Source organism: Notolabrus celidotus, chromosome 14 (genome assembly GCF_009762535.1).
Source record: "Notolabrus celidotus isolate fNotCel1 chromosome 14, fNotCel1.pri, whole genome shotgun sequence".
In the NCBI taxonomy this organism is placed as follows: Eukaryota; Metazoa; Chordata; class Actinopteri; order Labriformes; family Labridae; genus Notolabrus; species Notolabrus celidotus.
Window position 1 is genome coordinate 17072323 of NC_048285.1, and position 17298 is coordinate 17089620.

The 17298-nt window shown below is 36.9% G+C and overlaps 1 protein-coding gene and 1 long non-coding RNA gene across 3 annotated transcripts; one reads left to right on the top strand and one right to left on the bottom strand.

Annotated features, from left to right (window-relative positions):
* Positions 1-12: 12 nt before the first annotated feature.
* On the bottom strand, positions 13-4137 carry LOC117824938. The gene is made up of 3 exons (XR_004633748.1): positions 3994-4137; positions 199-312; positions 13-70 (listed from the first exon to the last, which is right to left on the bottom strand). It is a non-coding gene; the product is annotated as an uncharacterized LOC117824938 (long non-coding RNA).
* pde9al (phosphodiesterase 9A like) lies at positions 3397-15875 on the top strand. 2 transcript variants are annotated; one of them, XM_034700454.1, is made up of 20 exons: positions 3420-3633; positions 4011-4182; positions 5739-5809; positions 6664-6741; positions 7046-7089; positions 8097-8151; positions 8397-8467; positions 8607-8694; positions 8789-8870; positions 8973-9047; positions 9145-9231; positions 9320-9424; positions 9645-9727; positions 9989-10145; positions 11279-11392; positions 11639-11743; positions 11850-11978; positions 12064-12159; positions 13619-13701; positions 14484-15875. In XM_034700454.1, exons 2-19 carry the CDS (start codon positions 4114-4116, stop codon positions 13667-13669), a joined length of 1560 nt encoding a protein of 519 aa, XP_034556345.1. In that variant the 5' UTR covers positions 3420-3633; positions 4011-4113; the 3' UTR covers positions 13670-13701; positions 14484-15875. The 2 variants fall into 2 exon arrangements, with proteins under 2 accessions (XP_034556346.1, XP_034556345.1); XM_034700455.1 differs by lacking the exon at positions 13619-13701 and having other exon boundaries at positions 3397-3633.
* The last annotated feature ends 1423 nt before the right edge of the window (positions 15876-17298 follow it).

The window sequence follows — 17298 nt, forward strand, 5'->3', positions numbered from 1 at the left end:
AAAGCAAAGCAGCTAATGTGACTCTTTTGTAGATTTTGTCATGTTGTGTTTGGACTCCACTTTCATCTTGCTTTACCAAAAAACGATGGAAATCAGCAGCAGGTTGAATAATAAAAATAGTACATATTACTCTTTAAACCACAGTCAGAGGTCACTGAAGATCAAGCTGTTTGCACAGGACTTAATGTTCATACTTACAATCAGTCTTCGATTAATATCGGCCATGCAGTCGTGTCTTCATTTGATTTTCCATCTCATCTTGTCTTGATTGAGGACAAACAAGTGGCTTTACAGTGTGTGTAGAAACCGTTTCTAGAAATAACAGACAATTACTTGATATAAGGCCTGGTTTATCCTAAACACCATATATTGCTGGTAGGGAGCACAAAATAAAAGGATATCAAAGATTTAAGATAAAAAGCGCTGAACTGTATTCAAGGGAGAGGTACACGCTTTTGAAAGAGGGCATCATTGCTCATGTACACACTCAAAGTGATCTGTTCCATCGTCATTATCAGGATAATGTGTTCCCTTTAGAGGTCCAGCTGGCCATCTTTTGTCATGAAAATCTGCAATTTCATTTATTTGCTTTTATCCTGAAATATCTTCTGTGACTGAAGGTGTGATGAGTCTTGTGGTTTTGTAAGCGTAGCATATCAACCTGTTTTGATCTGGGCTTTGCTGTCTTTGTTCTATTTGAAACAAAATGTATTCATCGGTACACAGGCTCATGAATACACATACAGCATCACATAATCACCTGTGGTTTAACAGTAAGTGGCAAAATTAAATGTCCCCTGCTAATGAAAGTGGGCAATTCTTAATGTGCTTGGAAAATTCATTGAATCTATTTGAATCTAACGTTTTTGTTAGTCATACTGTCTCACCTCTCCTCCAATTTGGCAGTGGAGCTTGGAAGGCCATGTTCTAATTAAACTCTAGGGAGCAAGAACACATCTGTGTGCATACAGTAAACATGTGTGTGTGTGTGTGTGTGTGTGTTTGTGTGTGTTGGGGGGGGGGGGGGGCTATGAGTTTAACAGTGATGATGTATGATGCTCTCCAGCTCTAATTAATTACCTCCTTTCTCCTGACTGGTCCGCATTCTCTCTAAAGTCCTTGTTCACACCAACCTGTTGAGGTGAAATTCCCAGTAGAGGGGTATTGTTAGAAAGCTATTATTTAGCCTTCCTATGTGTGCCTGGTCAGAACCTACAGAGGTCCATAACAGATAGGTGGCTAGTTAGACACCTACATGTTTTAGCGAATAAAGCACTGCCAGGAATTGGTTACACCATTCATGGGGTCCTTGAGCTTGTTGCTGCATTCATGTGCACCTCGAGTTGAAAAGTCGCTCTTCCGACTTCATTGTGTTCATGGGCTGTCAATTTGAAAAGTCTGGTTTAAGTGATCTGATTGTTTAAGATGGGCTACTGATAAATACTACACTGCAAAAACTCAAAATCTTACCAAGTGAAATTGTCTAATTTTTAGTCAAAATGTCTTATCCCACTTGATTTAAAATACATTTACTTAACAAGTAACATTTGAGCAAGATAGAGGGACTTGTTTTAAGACAATGCATCTTAAAAATCTTAAGTCAAACAATCTTGAAATGATCTTGTTTTGAGTTGTAATTTAAAAGAAACAAGGTTTATGTTAAATTTCATACATTTTTCAAGCTTTGATCTTGTTTGTAGAAGACGGATAATGTTGATTTAAGACAAACCTTTTACTTGATTTAAGTAAATGCATTTTATTGGAGAATCTATCAGAAAACAGCTCCATTGATGAAAGAAAGAAAGAAAGAAAGAAAGAAAGAAAGAAAGAAAGAAAGAAAGAAAGAAAGAAAGAAAGAAAGAAAAGTTGTTGTTTTTAAGGGTGGGTTACAGTTTTCAGACACTGTTTCTTCTAAATCAGATAAAAATATACATCCTCAAACTACATGCACACAATGAAACACCTACTTTTGAGCATAGCTGGCTTACCTAAAAAAAGCATGACTGAATTTTAGTTTATCCAGCTAACTATGAGAAGACATTATATCTCAAAATGCTCAAATTAAACTTTGTAATCTTATTTCATGCACAAGATGGTCTTAAATATAGAGAAGTGCTGCTATAATACAAATCAAATTAAGGTGAATATTTCTCAAATGAAGAGGTTGACATGAAATGTATTTGAGCAAAAATCTTTTTTTGAGTGAAAAAATACTATTGTTATTCTGAGACACTAAGCTTTAGAATACTGGTAAAAACTGATTAAAAAAAGTTTTCCCTGCTAATTTTAAGATCACAGTTTTCTAAATATTCCGTCTTATTTTAAGAAATCTTACCCAGCAAATTTTCACTTGTTCTTTTGGCAGAATTTTTTGCTTATTTCAAGGTAAACGTACTTTAAAATAAGGTTTTTTTCTTGTTTTTGGAGCAGCATTTCTTCCAGTGTGTCAACCCTAGTTCGGGAAGTGCTGGATAAAAATACAATTCTGATTCTTAAATCAAATAAGTCCATGATACTTTTACTTGTTATTCAGATGCAGCTTTATCAAAGTATTATTTTGTTTAAATCTTTGTAACCAAAGATTAGATAAGAGAGGTTACTTTAATGAATTAATTCTGAAGTTTTTTGCAGGTGTCTTAGGGGATAATTTTTCTGTAAAAGTTTTGATACACAACAGAAGGTCTAATGAGAGACAGTACATCTTTTGCAGACTGTAAAATCCTTAAAAGACGTGCAGAGCTTCAAAAGATGAAAATTGACGGAGAAATCAAATGCATCAAGACCAGACAAATGAAACCTTCATCAAGTGTTTGAGATGGTCTGACCTGCCTTAAACTGTTCGTCCAACATGTGTTATGATCTATTTTTATTTGATGCTTGTTGCTAAAAATAAATTGCACTCCTCAAGAGCTCTACTGAACTCAGCTGACCAAACCAGCTGCTGGACCTGTTCTCAACAGTGGAGTTGATGAGTGGAAATGGGATGTAACACACAAGTACATACATAGAAAACCAAACTCACATTAAGAAGTATTTAAATGTACATACAAATGCAGTATTAATTAAGTAGCTGAAAGAAACAACAAGGTCATAACCAGCTTGACCTGTGTATTACAGAGTGCTCTAATCAGTGTGTTGTTGGTGCACTTGTTGCGTTTTAGGTAAATAATAATCACTTTTTTTAACAATAACATTTTCTGGCCAGGTTTCAATCATCAAGCTATGTACAAAATTATTTTCATTGATGTTTGAGAAAGCTGAACGTATTGTTTCTTTGAGACACTGTGAATCAGACTATGTATAGATAAAGACCAGCACAGGTAAAGCTTCCTGCACCACTTAAGATATTAGAGTCCTTTTTTCTCTTGCCATAGTAACAGTCCCCTGGCAACCATTAAGAGTGCTAGTTGTATTCATAGTGCTCCGTGCCCCCTCAGCTTCTTCATACATACCCTTCCTCACCATCTCTATCACTCACATCCTCTCTCTCACTCTCCTTCTCTCTCTCTCTCTTTCCCCATAGCTCTGCCTTTGTGTGCGTGAGTTTGTATCTGAGCGTGTGAGTCAGTTGCATCCTCAGCACCTGGGACCTTACCTCCAGTTTATCACCGAAGAAGCCGAATCGCAGACTCTGTGAGTTTTATCCATCTGTTGCCGTTGCTTTTTGTGAATCAGTGTCTTGTCTGTGATTGTGATTTTTATAGTGAATATTTTTTTGTGATTGTGGCATCACTAGCTGTTTATTATTATAAGTATTATTATTATTATTATTATTATTAATAATAAAAAAAGAATACTAAAAATTGTTTGTTAACGCATTTGATCAGCACTTTTCTTTTCTTTTCTGCCAATTTTCATCAAGAGGTTTCCCATAGCTAAAAACAGTTATTTATTTTAATTGTAAATGAAAGGTTATGCCAATATTTTAATCTCTCAATGTCATGTCACTGTATTAATCACGATTTTGTGCACTCCTGTGTTGTATGTTCTCACCTCACTTGTTTCTTTAGTTGCTCCTCTGGAAAACACTCCGGCTGTGGGCTCTTCAGGTTTGCAGACAGGGGTCTGAACCAGATTCTTTGCAGGTGCATACGAGAGGAGAGGGAGGTCAAGATGGGCTCCAGCTCCTCCTCCTATGCCCCCAAAATCATTTACCTGGATGTGGATGGGAAAGTGCAAAAGGTTGGCCTATGCAGTTCCTGCAAAAATACTATAACTTTTGGATTTTTTTTATCATTAAAATGTTTTGTTATTTCAATTTTCTCTTCCAATGCCAGTTAGGTAATGTGACTAAAGACATTTTTAAAATATCCTCTGTTGCCTGAGATGGGCTGGTTCAACTAAAAAGTCAGGCTTCGCTGCAGAATATTGACCTTTTCTTTTAATGTATACCAGGAAATATTCTCACATACTTCATCTGTACTGCATTATGAATAAATGCAAACCCATTCAGCTTTAGAATTTGAAGGACCTGAAGTAATAACTTAAATTATTATATATAATGTCCACAGCATTTACACAGAAAATAGTCAATTAAGCATGAAACACAAGCTGCAATCAATCTCATTACAAGTCATCACAGTTTCAATTTACTAATTTACATTTGTATTGCTCTAATTTTGGACACAAACATTTCATGAAGAGATTTTTTTTAAAAACAGCATAATACGATTTTAACTAGAGCAATTCACGCACTACATTTTGAATCTACCTTCTTGACTCACAAAGCAGGTTTTCCCAGTGGACTTAACTCACCTGCAGAGAAGCTAAATTTGGCCGCTGATGCTGAGCAGTTTGCCTTACAGGTGTTACCGACAGAATCAAACACCTGTTACCAGCAGCCTTAACTGCTGCTTTAAAGCTTTAAAGTATATGCGTTGAAATATGTAATAAGGTCTGCGTCTCTTCTTACAAGCAAATTACCAGAAGTCAAGATGTAAATCAGTGATGAAACAGAAAAGAAAAATATTTGGATAGAAAAATCCAGTATAACCCTTTTAAATTTTGACTTCTTAATCACAATGGCAGTAAAGTAACAGCTTTGGGGACATTTTTACAGTCGTGACAAATGGTTTATGGCATTTCAACGTTTCAAACATACTGACATTCAGATAAATGGACCACTTGCTGATCTGGTGATGTGGAGTGGCTCAAGTACAGAGCTGGAGGTGACACATGTCTTATTAAGAGCCCCAAGCCCCTGAGCCTGAGACTGAATGTTTGTCTGCTACACCTGCTCGCTCTAAGATGGAAGATCACAGATTCTGCACAGGTTATCTGCACTGAGGCTTTGCTATCACAGCCTCAATGGGTAGATTTTGTGCTCTTTGAAGATGAACAGTTATAGGGCTTTTTTAACAGGGCTGATTGCATGACAGGCATGGATAATGTTCCTCACTCTCTTCCTTGCATGGTCTCTCTGCTGACTTGACCTCATTCAACCATAAGAAGGAACCGACTCTTACCTTACATTCCCCTGTGGCACAGCTGTTTAAAAAACCCTGAAATTTGATAACCTTCCCAAAAGAACACAGAGGCCTTATATCAAAAGCACAGCTGCTGTTAGTGTGAAGGCGTGTCTAGAAAACATGGACGCAGATTGCAAGTTTGCAGTCACAGAAAAGTTTTTGTCACTAATATAAATCTGCAGCTTTCTGCATTAATTTCTGTCATATTAGTAAAAAAGTAAACAGAATGAGAATGAAGCTACAAATAAGAAAAACATTATTACCTCACAGGTAGTGTTCAGTCGGCACTGCAGTCCATGTGACATCAAGGAGCTCCTGTGTTCTTCATCCAACATTCCCAGGTTTGTCGTTTTATTTCCTCACTTGTTTATTTATTTATATATAGACAACATCAGTCCCTATCTGTAACCCTGAGCCGATGCAATAAAGGAACAACTAGCGTGTATGAACGCTTACATGTTATAATAAGATGGACAATGTGCATCAGCCATGCAAAAGCAATACATACAATACACAATGAAAATATCATCATCTGCCTTTAAGTTGTTTTTTAATATATGAGGGAAAGTAAACTTTATACAAACTGTTGGCCTTCTGTCCTCTTTCTATGTCATTTAACAAGCTACATTTGTGATATGGCTGATTAGAAGCAAAACTCACATACTGTCACTGTCAGGCAGAAACCTTGTATCTCCAAAACCACTACTTTCCAGGAGGTAAAAAAAAAAAGTTATCTTTTCACATAACTAAACACTGAATGAGATTCAACCAAAAGCTTTTTTTAAACACTTTTCATCTGTTAAATTTGAGAAGACTTACAGACATGCGTATAAGGAGGTTAATAGCATTGATAATGCAACATTTTTACATGATTAAGTATGGAGATACAAGGTTTTAGCCCGACAGCAACAATTTGCTGATTTATTTGTAGTAAAAATGTAAATGCAAAAAAGTGCTAACAAAATATTCTTTATTTTTATTATTATTTAGAACTTCTATAGCATCATTTACAGTTGTTTACTTTTTACTCTTGTAAAATGTTGAACATCTCCTCTCCCATGAGAAAACATAAAATGTAATTATCTAAAGACCTGACTGTTTGAGAAATAGGTAAAGCATCAAATTAAGCGATGAAACTCAGTACTGTTCTACATTTCTCTGTTGTTGTTTGTTTTTTCTCGTCCTCTGATTTCAGGAACACTGCCATCATGATGGTGGATCCAGAGGGTGCTTTGGTCTCCATAGATCCCACCATGCCCCCCAACTCTCCAAAGTAACACTCTAGCATTTTGATATTATGTTTGTGTAGTAATTATCACATGATAGCATTACCCTTATGTTAATCATAATACAGTTTTCTAATAACTTTAATACATTGAAATCAGGATATTCTCAACAAACACAACACACTCCATGATATTCATCAGTAGATGAGCCTTCTAGTATAACTGCGACATTGCCAAAGTCATTTTTGATGTGACAGTCGTCTGTCAATTGTTGCAAAAAAGCAATGTTAAGAAATCATTCAGCTGATGTCCCGGATAAGGAATACTAACTTTCCTCTGATTCCCCCACAGCTCTTTGTACAAAGTTGTCCCTCTGTCTACTGGGCAGATTGGAGGTAAACTGTCAGCAACAGCTTTATTCATTATTTTATTTACTTGTTGTCATAGACAAAAGCATGACACATTTCTTCATAAAGTATACAAAGTAGATGCTTTGAATACAGGTATCTACCCATGGCTACTTTGCAAGCCCTGTCCTTCAAAACTTAAAACAGAAATGACAGAGTATTCAGTTTAAGACTACAACCATTAAAAAAAATACAATAAATGGGGTGCTGTCTGTAAAGTTTTGCACACTGAAAATAACTGCAGCAAATTCTCCACATTTAGCTCTATGAATGTGAATTATGAAAAGTCACTTTTGAAAATCACATTTACAGGAATATTTGTGTTTATTTTCGCATTTAACTTTGTTGTAAATGTTAAATTTAATGTTGAATATAAACATAAATGTTAAATATAAATGTTAAATGTAAATTTTAAATGTTCAATGTTGCTCTGCGGTCATAAATATTAAGCTTATATGCAAATTAATTTGCATATTAGCTAAATATTTAGGAATTTAACAATTAGATTTAACATTTAGGTTTTAACATTTAGATTTAACATTTAACATACAGATTTATATTTAGTATTTACGTTCAACAGTTATTTTAACTTAAATATATTTGTCATGCCAAATGTAAAGTGAAAAAAGATCCTTAATTTCCCTCTAAATATGATAGAATGGTGAGTTTTAAAAAATCACACTACGTTTCTATGACGTTTTTGAGCTTAATGTGGAGAAATGTTGTGGTTATTTTCAGTGTGCACAACTTTACAAACAGCACCCCATAACAGTAGAATTAAAGTATGCTTTAAAATGTAGGACTTCAACAAAGATGGAGATCAGTGTAAACAGTTATTTTTCTTTTATCATTCTTTTATCAAGTTTACTGTAAGTGCATTCATGCATCAACAACACGCTTTTCTGCTGTGGTAGTAATAATCAGCATGGAAATATCAAACCTAACAATAAGATTGATGTTCACAATGATTTATCAGGATTTGTTTATGTCTGCAGAGAAGGAGGACATGTTTCAGAACGTGTTGTCCCAGGTGGCTGATCAGTTCAGCAGGTAACACATCAGTTGTTTATGTTATGTGATAGCTGAAGCCACCTCTCCCCCACTCCCACACATACCTCCCACACACATACCTGACAGCAGTGACTCAATGATAAAACATGCTGAAACCCCCTGAGGCTAGTTTAATCAGACAAGTTATTTTACCATTTTGTAGGCCTGATCGCAGTTTATTCTGTCCTTAACTGACCATTGAACTTTGTCATCCTTTTAATGTGTAACACATTTTACGTTTACAGAGCATTTCGCATCAATGAGTTGAAGACTGAGGTGACCAACAGGCTGGCAATGCTGGAGAAAAGAGTGGAACGTGAGTTCTACAGTTTGCCGTTCATTCAATTAATAATTCCTGATGGAATACAATGTGACATGTCTAACATTATGAAATATAGCTAAGGGAAAAAGATTCCTAGAGCTACGGTACACATTAATGCTTTTTGTCATGTTAGTGGAAGGCTTGAAGGTGGTAGAGATTGAAAAGTGTAAAAATGACCTGAAGAAGCTCAGAGATGAGATGACTTCAAGAGGTGGTGGCAGGTAAAGTTGAAACATTATATATAAAACTTATTTCTGTAGATAGAATAATCAGAGAGCAGATTATGTAAATAACATTTATTTATTTTGAATTCAGAGTAAACTGCCCATGCAAATACAACTTCTCGGACGATGGCAAGAAAGTCACTCCTCGACGAGATGTCCCCAATTACCCAAAGGTATGTCCACTAGCACTGATACTTTCACTACTACTAAATTAAGTTTCTCATCTCCACACAATTTTCTGAAGTTCTGACGGCTTTCTCTGTTTGCACGTACAGTACACACTGTCTCAGGAGACTGTGGAGGCGCTCAAGAAGCCAACATTTGATGTCTGGCACTGGGAGCATAATGAGGTTTGTTGATGTTGCATCTCAGGGACTTCATCAGTGTTTCCCTTCCACGAAAACAAAGTGAAGTAAAATCTTCTTGTGCCTTTCTTTGTGGCTGCAGATGCTGAGTTGTTTGGAGTACATGTACCATGACTTGGGACTTGTGAAGGAATTCAACATGAACCCCATTACACTCAAACGCTGGCTGGTAAAGCATATGTTATCTTGAACAAGGATTGAATCACTGCTGTTTTTAACCTTTTTCAGTGACTTAGGGAAAATCTCCTGTCTTGTAGTTGGCCATTCAGGAGAACTATCGTAACAACCCTTTCCACAACTTCCGTCACTGCTTCTGCGTGAGTCAGATGATGTATGGCATGATCAACCTCTGCGACCTACAGGTATGGAGGCTTTATTTGGCATCTGTGTGAGCATGCATATCAAGGATATCAGTCAGGGAGATTACTCCCATTTAGACGCTTTTGCAAAAATAATTTCTGTTGCAAAAAATCCTACAGAATCGACAAACTTCTGCACTTCATTTTTTACACCAAAAATTGACTTTGAGATATTAAAATCCAGATTGATAACATCATTTTTTTCATTTAAACTTTTTTCCAGGAGAAGCTGACTCTCACAGATATGGGTATTCTAATGACAGCTGCAGTGTGTCATGACCTGGACCACCCTGGCTACAATAACACGTAAGACTCACTATTCCATCTGTAGATGTGTTGACAGCGTTTGCACTAAAGATGCCCAGTGACCCCAATATATTTTGACATCTTCTGTACAACGCTGCTGTCAGTGAACTGTGAAACTTGTTCAGCATGGAGAGAGTTAAGGTATGAAAACACATAGATTATCAAGTGAAGGTTCAGGCAGGCGAGGACTTTTGTTATCGGGTAAACATCATGAGAATAAACGGCCCATCCATCCATTCACCCAAGTTATCTGTCCATTAGGTACCAAATTAATGCCCGCACAGAACTGGCAGTGCGCTACAATGACATATCACCACTGGAGAACCACCATTGTGCTGTGGCCTTCCAGATCCTCTCTCTGCCGGAGTGCAACATCTTTGCAAATGTGGATCCTGAGGCATTCAAACAGATCCGACAGGTGAGATGAAAAGTCCTCACTCGACATAAATATTTCTGTATAACTCTAAAGACTCTTTGAATTGTATTACACACTGGAAGAAATGCCCCTCCAAAAACAAGAAAAAAAACTTATTTCAAGATACTTTTACCTTGAAATAAGCAAAAAATTCTGCCAAAAGAACAAGTGAAAATTTGCTGGGTAAGAAAATAAGTCTTAAAATAAGACGTAATATTTAGAAAACTGTGATCTTAAAATTAGCAGGGAAAACTTATTTTAATCATTTTTTTACCAGTATTCTAAAGCTTAGTGTCTCAGAATAAGACAAGAATGATAACAATTAGTAATTTTTCACTCAAAAAAATATGTTTGCACGAATACATTTCATGTCAACCTCTTCATTTGAGATATATAGTCACCTTAATTAGAGTTGTATTATAGCGGCACTTCTCTAGGTTTAAGACTGTCTTGTACTTGAAATAATATTACAAAGTTTAATTTGAGCATTTTGAGATATAATGTCCTCTCATAGTTAGCTGGATAAACTAATATTCAGGCATGTTGTTTTTTAGGATAAGCAAGCTATGCTCAAAAGTAGGTGTTTCATTGTTTGCATCAAGTTTGGGAATGTATATTTTTATCTGATTTAGAAGAAACAGTGCCTGAAAACTGTAACCCACCCTTAAAAACAACAACTTTTCTTTCTTTCTTTCTTTCTTTCTTTCTTTCTTTCTTTCTTTCTTTCTTTCTTTCTTTCTTTCTTTCTTTTATCAATGGAGCTGTTTTCTGATAGATTCTCCAATAAAATGCATTTACTTAAATCAAGTGAAGGGTTTGTCTTAAATCAAGATTATCCGTCTTCTACAAACAAGATCAAAGCTTGAAAAATGTATGAAATGTAAAATAAACCTTGTTTCTTTTAAATAAAAACTCAAAACAAGATCATTTCAAGATTGTTTGACTTAACAAGATATTTAAGATGCATTGTCTTAAAACAAGTCCCTCTATCTTGCTCAAATGTTACTTGTTAAGTAAATGTATCTTAAATCAAGTGGGATAAGTAATTTTGACTAAAAATGAGACAATTTCACATGGTAAGATTTTCTGTTTACAGTGCATAAGAGTCTCAAGCTGTTTTGCTCTGCTGTTTCCAGGCAATCATCACCCTCATTCTAGCCACAGACATGGCCCGACATGGCGAGATACTAGACTCCTTCAAGCACAAAGTGGACAATTTTGACTTCACCAATGAGGAGCATGTGACATGTGTATGTATACATTATGCCTGACAAGATCACACTGCTACTCCACCGGACATCAGCTGATTACTGTTATACAAATAAAAGACACAAGTAGGCCTTTATAGGTTGACTCTTTCAATCAGATTGTATTAGTATAATTGAAGAAGTAGTAACAGCAATACAGTAAATGCCCTGAGAAAAGGTCAGCCATATTGATGTTGAATACGCTTCTTTCAACTGGTTGTACATGTGCGTGTGTTTGTGTGATGGCAGCTGAAGATGGTTTTGATCAAGTGCTGCGATATTTCCAATGAAGTGAGGCCAACTGAGGTTGCAGAGCCGTGGGTGGACTGCCTACTGGAGGAGTACTTCATGCAGGTGACCTCATTGAAAACTCCATTATCTAAATCGGTCAGTTCAACTCACATTCAGGAAAAAATAGAACTAATGTAACTGAAGTTGTTACCACTTGTGTGCTTCCCAGAGTGACAGAGAGAAGTCGGAGGGCCTCCCCGTGGCTCCCTTTATGGACAGAGATAAAGTCACCAAACCCACTGCTCAGATTGGATTCATCAAGTTTGTGCTCATCCCAATGTTTGAGACTGTCATGAAGGTAGGGTAGTGTTTGTACACGTGTTACTTTGAAAAAAATAAAAACATTGATCAACGAGTAAACCTCTATCTGGGGTGTCCAACAGCTTTTCCCTCAGATTGAGGAAATCATGGTTCAACCTTTGAGAGACTCACGAGACCACTATGAGGAGTTGAAACAGATCGATGATGCCATGACAGAGGTAGAACCTATTCTATTCTAACTGTCCATCTATCCATCCATCCATCCACCCATCTTTGTTCCAACATATGTCAAATCAAATTGGCTGCTTGTCACTTGTCATTCTGTACATTTTTGCCTGTTGTACGTTTATATTATTATTATTTATGAGCTTGTTGCTAAGTAGCATAGCTAAAGTCCTTGTCATATGAACCAAGTCCCAAACACACACACCCATGCAAACAAACATAGTTACACACATTTCAGTGTAGGCACATGTATACAGTATGCACACTTATGCTGACCTCCTTCCAGTTAGCTGGCGATATGGCTATCACATGTTCAGGAGAAAGAAAGAAACGTACTTTATTAATCCCCATGGGGGAAATTCAAATTTTTTTCACTCGTGTTATGTTTTGGTCATGCTACACACACATTTTTGGTATATAAATACAATCATGCACACACATGCAGTGGACATGCACTTATGGAGAGATGGCAGAGTGAGAATGCTGCCATCAACCAGCGCACCCCAAGCAGTTTAGGGTTCAGTGCCTTGCTCAAGGGCACCTCAGCAGTCCATCACCAGCCACCAGTCCACTTGTTAAACTTCGCCCATACTGGGACTTGACCCGGCGACCCTTCGGTTCCCAAGCCAAGTCCCTATGAACTGAGCTACTGCTGCCTCAAATGTAGCTGCCAGGATATTGTCAAACTGTCAATAGTTCAAATCAGTAGAGAGGGCCTAAACAATGTCAGAGATGTTCTTAATTTAAACATTGAGGTTTCTGGCAAAGTAAAAATATCTATGCCACTCTAATAAACAGTTATTGGGTATAAGGCTACAGCTAGCTGCAGCTTGGTAGCTTAGTTAAGCAAATAAAAAGGGAAACGTGGTAACAGGAATGCAAAACATATCACTGTCCCAACCATGTGTCCAAGATGGCAGGCAAAATAGAGTCTAAAGCTATAATGAATGTTTATGCCTTTGTATCAATGTAATGTGTAATTGGATGTATTCACAGTAACAACAAATGAGTGGATAAGAGCAGACTAGCGAGCAGAAAAGGGTATGAAGCTGCTTATTTGCGTACACAACAACCACAGTGTCATGTGATATAAGCTACATGTCATCATCCCCTCCCACTTGCCCACAGTACATTTTACTGACCTTGACCTGCTGCTTTCACATGCCTTCAAAAACTTCTTGCAGACATTTTACTAGGGGACTGGTGGAAAAAGTCAGGGTATGGTTGGAGTGAAAAATGTGGTAATTTGCATTCACACATGCTGCTCACCTCATCAAATTTTGGGGAGAATTTTCAGGAGTGAAGTGTATGTGTGAATAGTCATCTATGCTTTTCACCTTTACCAAACACTACATATTTTCAGGCATGTACATTTTTTTTTGCAGCTGGGTGGGGTCGTACACATGTATCAAACCAATTGCTAACATAAAGGTGTGTCTTTTGTTCAATGAGGCACAGAAGAAAAAATCTGAAAATATGTCATTAGGCGGGAAGAAGAAGTAAGCTCTGCAGTGAGTGAGTGCAGTGGTGTCTGTGTAAGTAAAATCAACTGACTCCTTGGTTGTCCTTTAGTGTTTAGCTAACTAACTTAGCATTAGTGTAATGAGTGCGCTCTGTCTCTGACTCTCTCTGAACTCTCTTCACAGCAACTCTGCTCTCTACTGACACCAGAACTTTATAAATGAGCAGCACTTTCATCACTTTGGACTCCACTTTTTGAGATAACAACACTAAGTTTACATCATTATGAACAAAAAAGGGGAAACCACAGGGGTAAACCTGGTGGATCTAAAAATATGTTTAATCAAAGAGTGGTCATGGGAAAAAATATAGTTCTTTGTCATATGGAAATTAAATTGCAGACCTTGAAAATAGAAAGAAATGTGATGTATTCATGTCTGGAGCTGAAATGGTGAAATTGCTGCTAATTTGTTTCCCTCTTAAACGTCACATTTTCTTTTTTTTTATTGCAGTGACAAGACACTATAACCTCCTTTCTTTCATGTTATATTGAACTCCTTCACAGCCATGGAATAAAACTGCCACTCTATTGACAGACTCTGAGTACATTTTGACTTTCCATCAATTGGAAAGCCATTTCTCGCTCAGATCTAACAAGACAGCTTCTGTCCAAACGTTTATGTCTGTCGTTGGTGATAACCACCCTATCTTACGGTGGTTGGGCGTGGTTTGTGCTGATGTAGGCTGACTCTAAATCAATGGATTGATGTGTACACTTAGTTTTAGTTTCAGCTTTCCTCCTCAATACACCATTCCTTAATTCTCTCACTAATCAGAGCTCTTGCTTTATCCACAGGGGTCTTCTTTCGTGTTCAGATTAAGAACAGACTTTAAAAAAGTTGACTGAGGCTTTCAGTGAGGACAATCTGCGCCGTACCCAGACAACAGATGGATCAGGAGAGAAAGAAACGAGACTTCATGGCTACAAACTGAGCTAAACTTAGGCGTCAATGTGGCAGATCTTGAACTTTGACTTAGACTTTTTGCACTGGATGTAACAGAGAGGGACCCTGTGACCTCTGTCTATTTATGGTGTTTATGTTGCTGTCTCTACTTTTTTAATTATTTTAGTATCTCAAGAGTTTCTAAAGACCAATTTGTCCAAAAATTACAAAGTTCTAGGTTTGATTACCATGCATTTTGAAAGATTAAGATGGCAGCAGATAAGGCCTCATGTATCATTGATTCAGTAAAACGTAACATTAAATTTTTGTTCATTTATTCCCAATTTCTCTGGTGGAAAAATGAAATGCACCAACGTGAGATTTTTTCACCATAATGTAGCAATACATGTTTGATTGGCATGATGCACTGAGTGTTTTCCAAATAATTATTTGCACCTTTATTTCTTATTTGTTCACACACAATAAGCAGTTCATTAAATCATCATAAGTCTGTGTGTTTTGTACTTTCACCACTTAAACAGTAGAGCCAGACAGGTGCATATATCGTCTTAAGCGTGGCAGAGTTTAAGATGTTAAACAGGATGAACAACACAGAGTGAAGTAGGCTTTATTTGATTTGGCAGACATGAGAAGTGATAACTAACCTGCTGGCTGTGTACTTCCATAACTAATGTCCAGTAACTACAAGGAGATCTAGGATCTAATCTATACTCACATGTTGTGTTTTGTATGCCTGCACATGAGTTTTTTCATTAACTGTAGATAAACACCTTGATTGTAGAAATCTTCCTTTATTTACTTTTGACCATGTTACACAACCTGCATCTGGAGATCTGAGATCTCACCTCTCAGATTCAGCTCTGATTTAATCCATTATAGTTTCAACTCTTTTAATATTACTGTAACACACAGCAGGAAGTGTATTTTGGGTAATATTTGACTTTCTGATACGGGTATTCTACATACTGGAAACATCTAACCTGTAATCGATTTTAAAACTGCTTTAAAGCTCCTGTGATGAATTTGGTTTGTGTTTATTTTTGCACCCCCTGTTGTCCAAGTGGTCATCCCTGATTTACATGCTTGATTTGTGTTTCTGAACATAAAATCCCCCCTCATATTCCTGTCTTATAACAGTCAAATGTATCATTCATATGTATGTATGAAAAAAATGTTGTATCATTGAAATGCAGGTAATCACTGGGTGTAACACCTTCCCCCCCACCAGTGGTTTTACACATTAAAATAAAATCCCTTTATAGAAGTAGTCATTCTTCTGTTAATGCTGTTGTTTGTCTTTTTAGGCCATAGAGAAACATTCATTTTAATTTCAGTCTTTCACAACTAGCTAAAAACTCCTCACAGGAGCTTTAAAGTAAACAATGTAAAATGCAAGCATCTCTAGGTTAAGTCAATTACATCTTGATTACTGTTTTGACTTTTCCAACTCAACACATTGGACACTTGAAGGTTCTTTTACACATTTTACACAGGTTAAAATTTCTTGTCCATGAAAATGTGTTGGTATGGGCAGTTTCGATGTAACATTTGATCAAAATGTTATTGCACATAGCATTCAAATGTCTTCTCTCTCTTCATAACACACACTGCTTCTTTCTGACACTGTAAATCTGCATACATTTAATGTCTTAAATTGTTTTGCAGACACTCCAGTTATCCATCATCCTGATTAAGAAGAGATTTATTGCAACATTTTAGACTCACAGGCTAGTTTGCAATCACCATGTGTTGAAATATGACTTTTTATCCTCTTGTGTACCACCCAAGGGTGCCACTTATCTCAACATGCGCCACGCCCACCACCAGACTCTTACTACACCTTTCCTGTCAAATCTGGGTGGTTGTCCCGCAGCTACTCAACAGTGTTTATTTGTATCTTTTGACAATATGTTGACAATTACTCCAGAGCAATTATTACCTCGCCTGTTGGCCTCATTTCACGCAATAAATACCACCTACATAGTCACAGAGAAAACTTTGATGAAACCATTTTAATCATACAGTCTGAATCACCAAAAGCTCCACTTGTACTGCATTTTTGTTTGGGTTTGTTTGTGCATTTCAAAAACTCAAGTAGGAGAACCAATAAACTTCAAATCACTCCTTAAATATGTAGCTTAACGTGTTTAATGTCACTGTTCATTAACATTTTCATGATCTGGTTGTTTCATTTGAGTAATTCAGATCTTTTGTGTGCTCACCCCTTCATTCATACGTGCATTTTAATGACCTCAAAGCAATAAGAAGGAATGCAGCAGAGCACATGTCATTACTGCGGATGAGATGGGGGGGAAAGTGAGTAAACATATTTGAGCATTTGAATGACTGTCATTACCCGGTACAGTCTCCACATAGCGTGACAGAGTGTATTGACTCTGACTTGCTCTGATTAAACAACATGTTGTCTTATCATAGAGGGATTCTGCACAGCACTCAGAGATTAAAGAACTGTAGACCATAAATAAAAAGAGCTTTTAGTGACAAGTTGAGACAATGTGCACACTTTCATTAAATGTAATCTCTCTCTCTCTCTCTCTCTTGTCTATGAAAACTTAATGCGGGCAGTTTGTTCAAATAAATGTGTTACCTTCTCTAAATCTGACTGACAACATGGTACAGAGTAAAGTTTTTTCTCTTTGAGTCCCTTTAACGCTCAGAATCTCTTCACTTTTCAGTTCCCACATC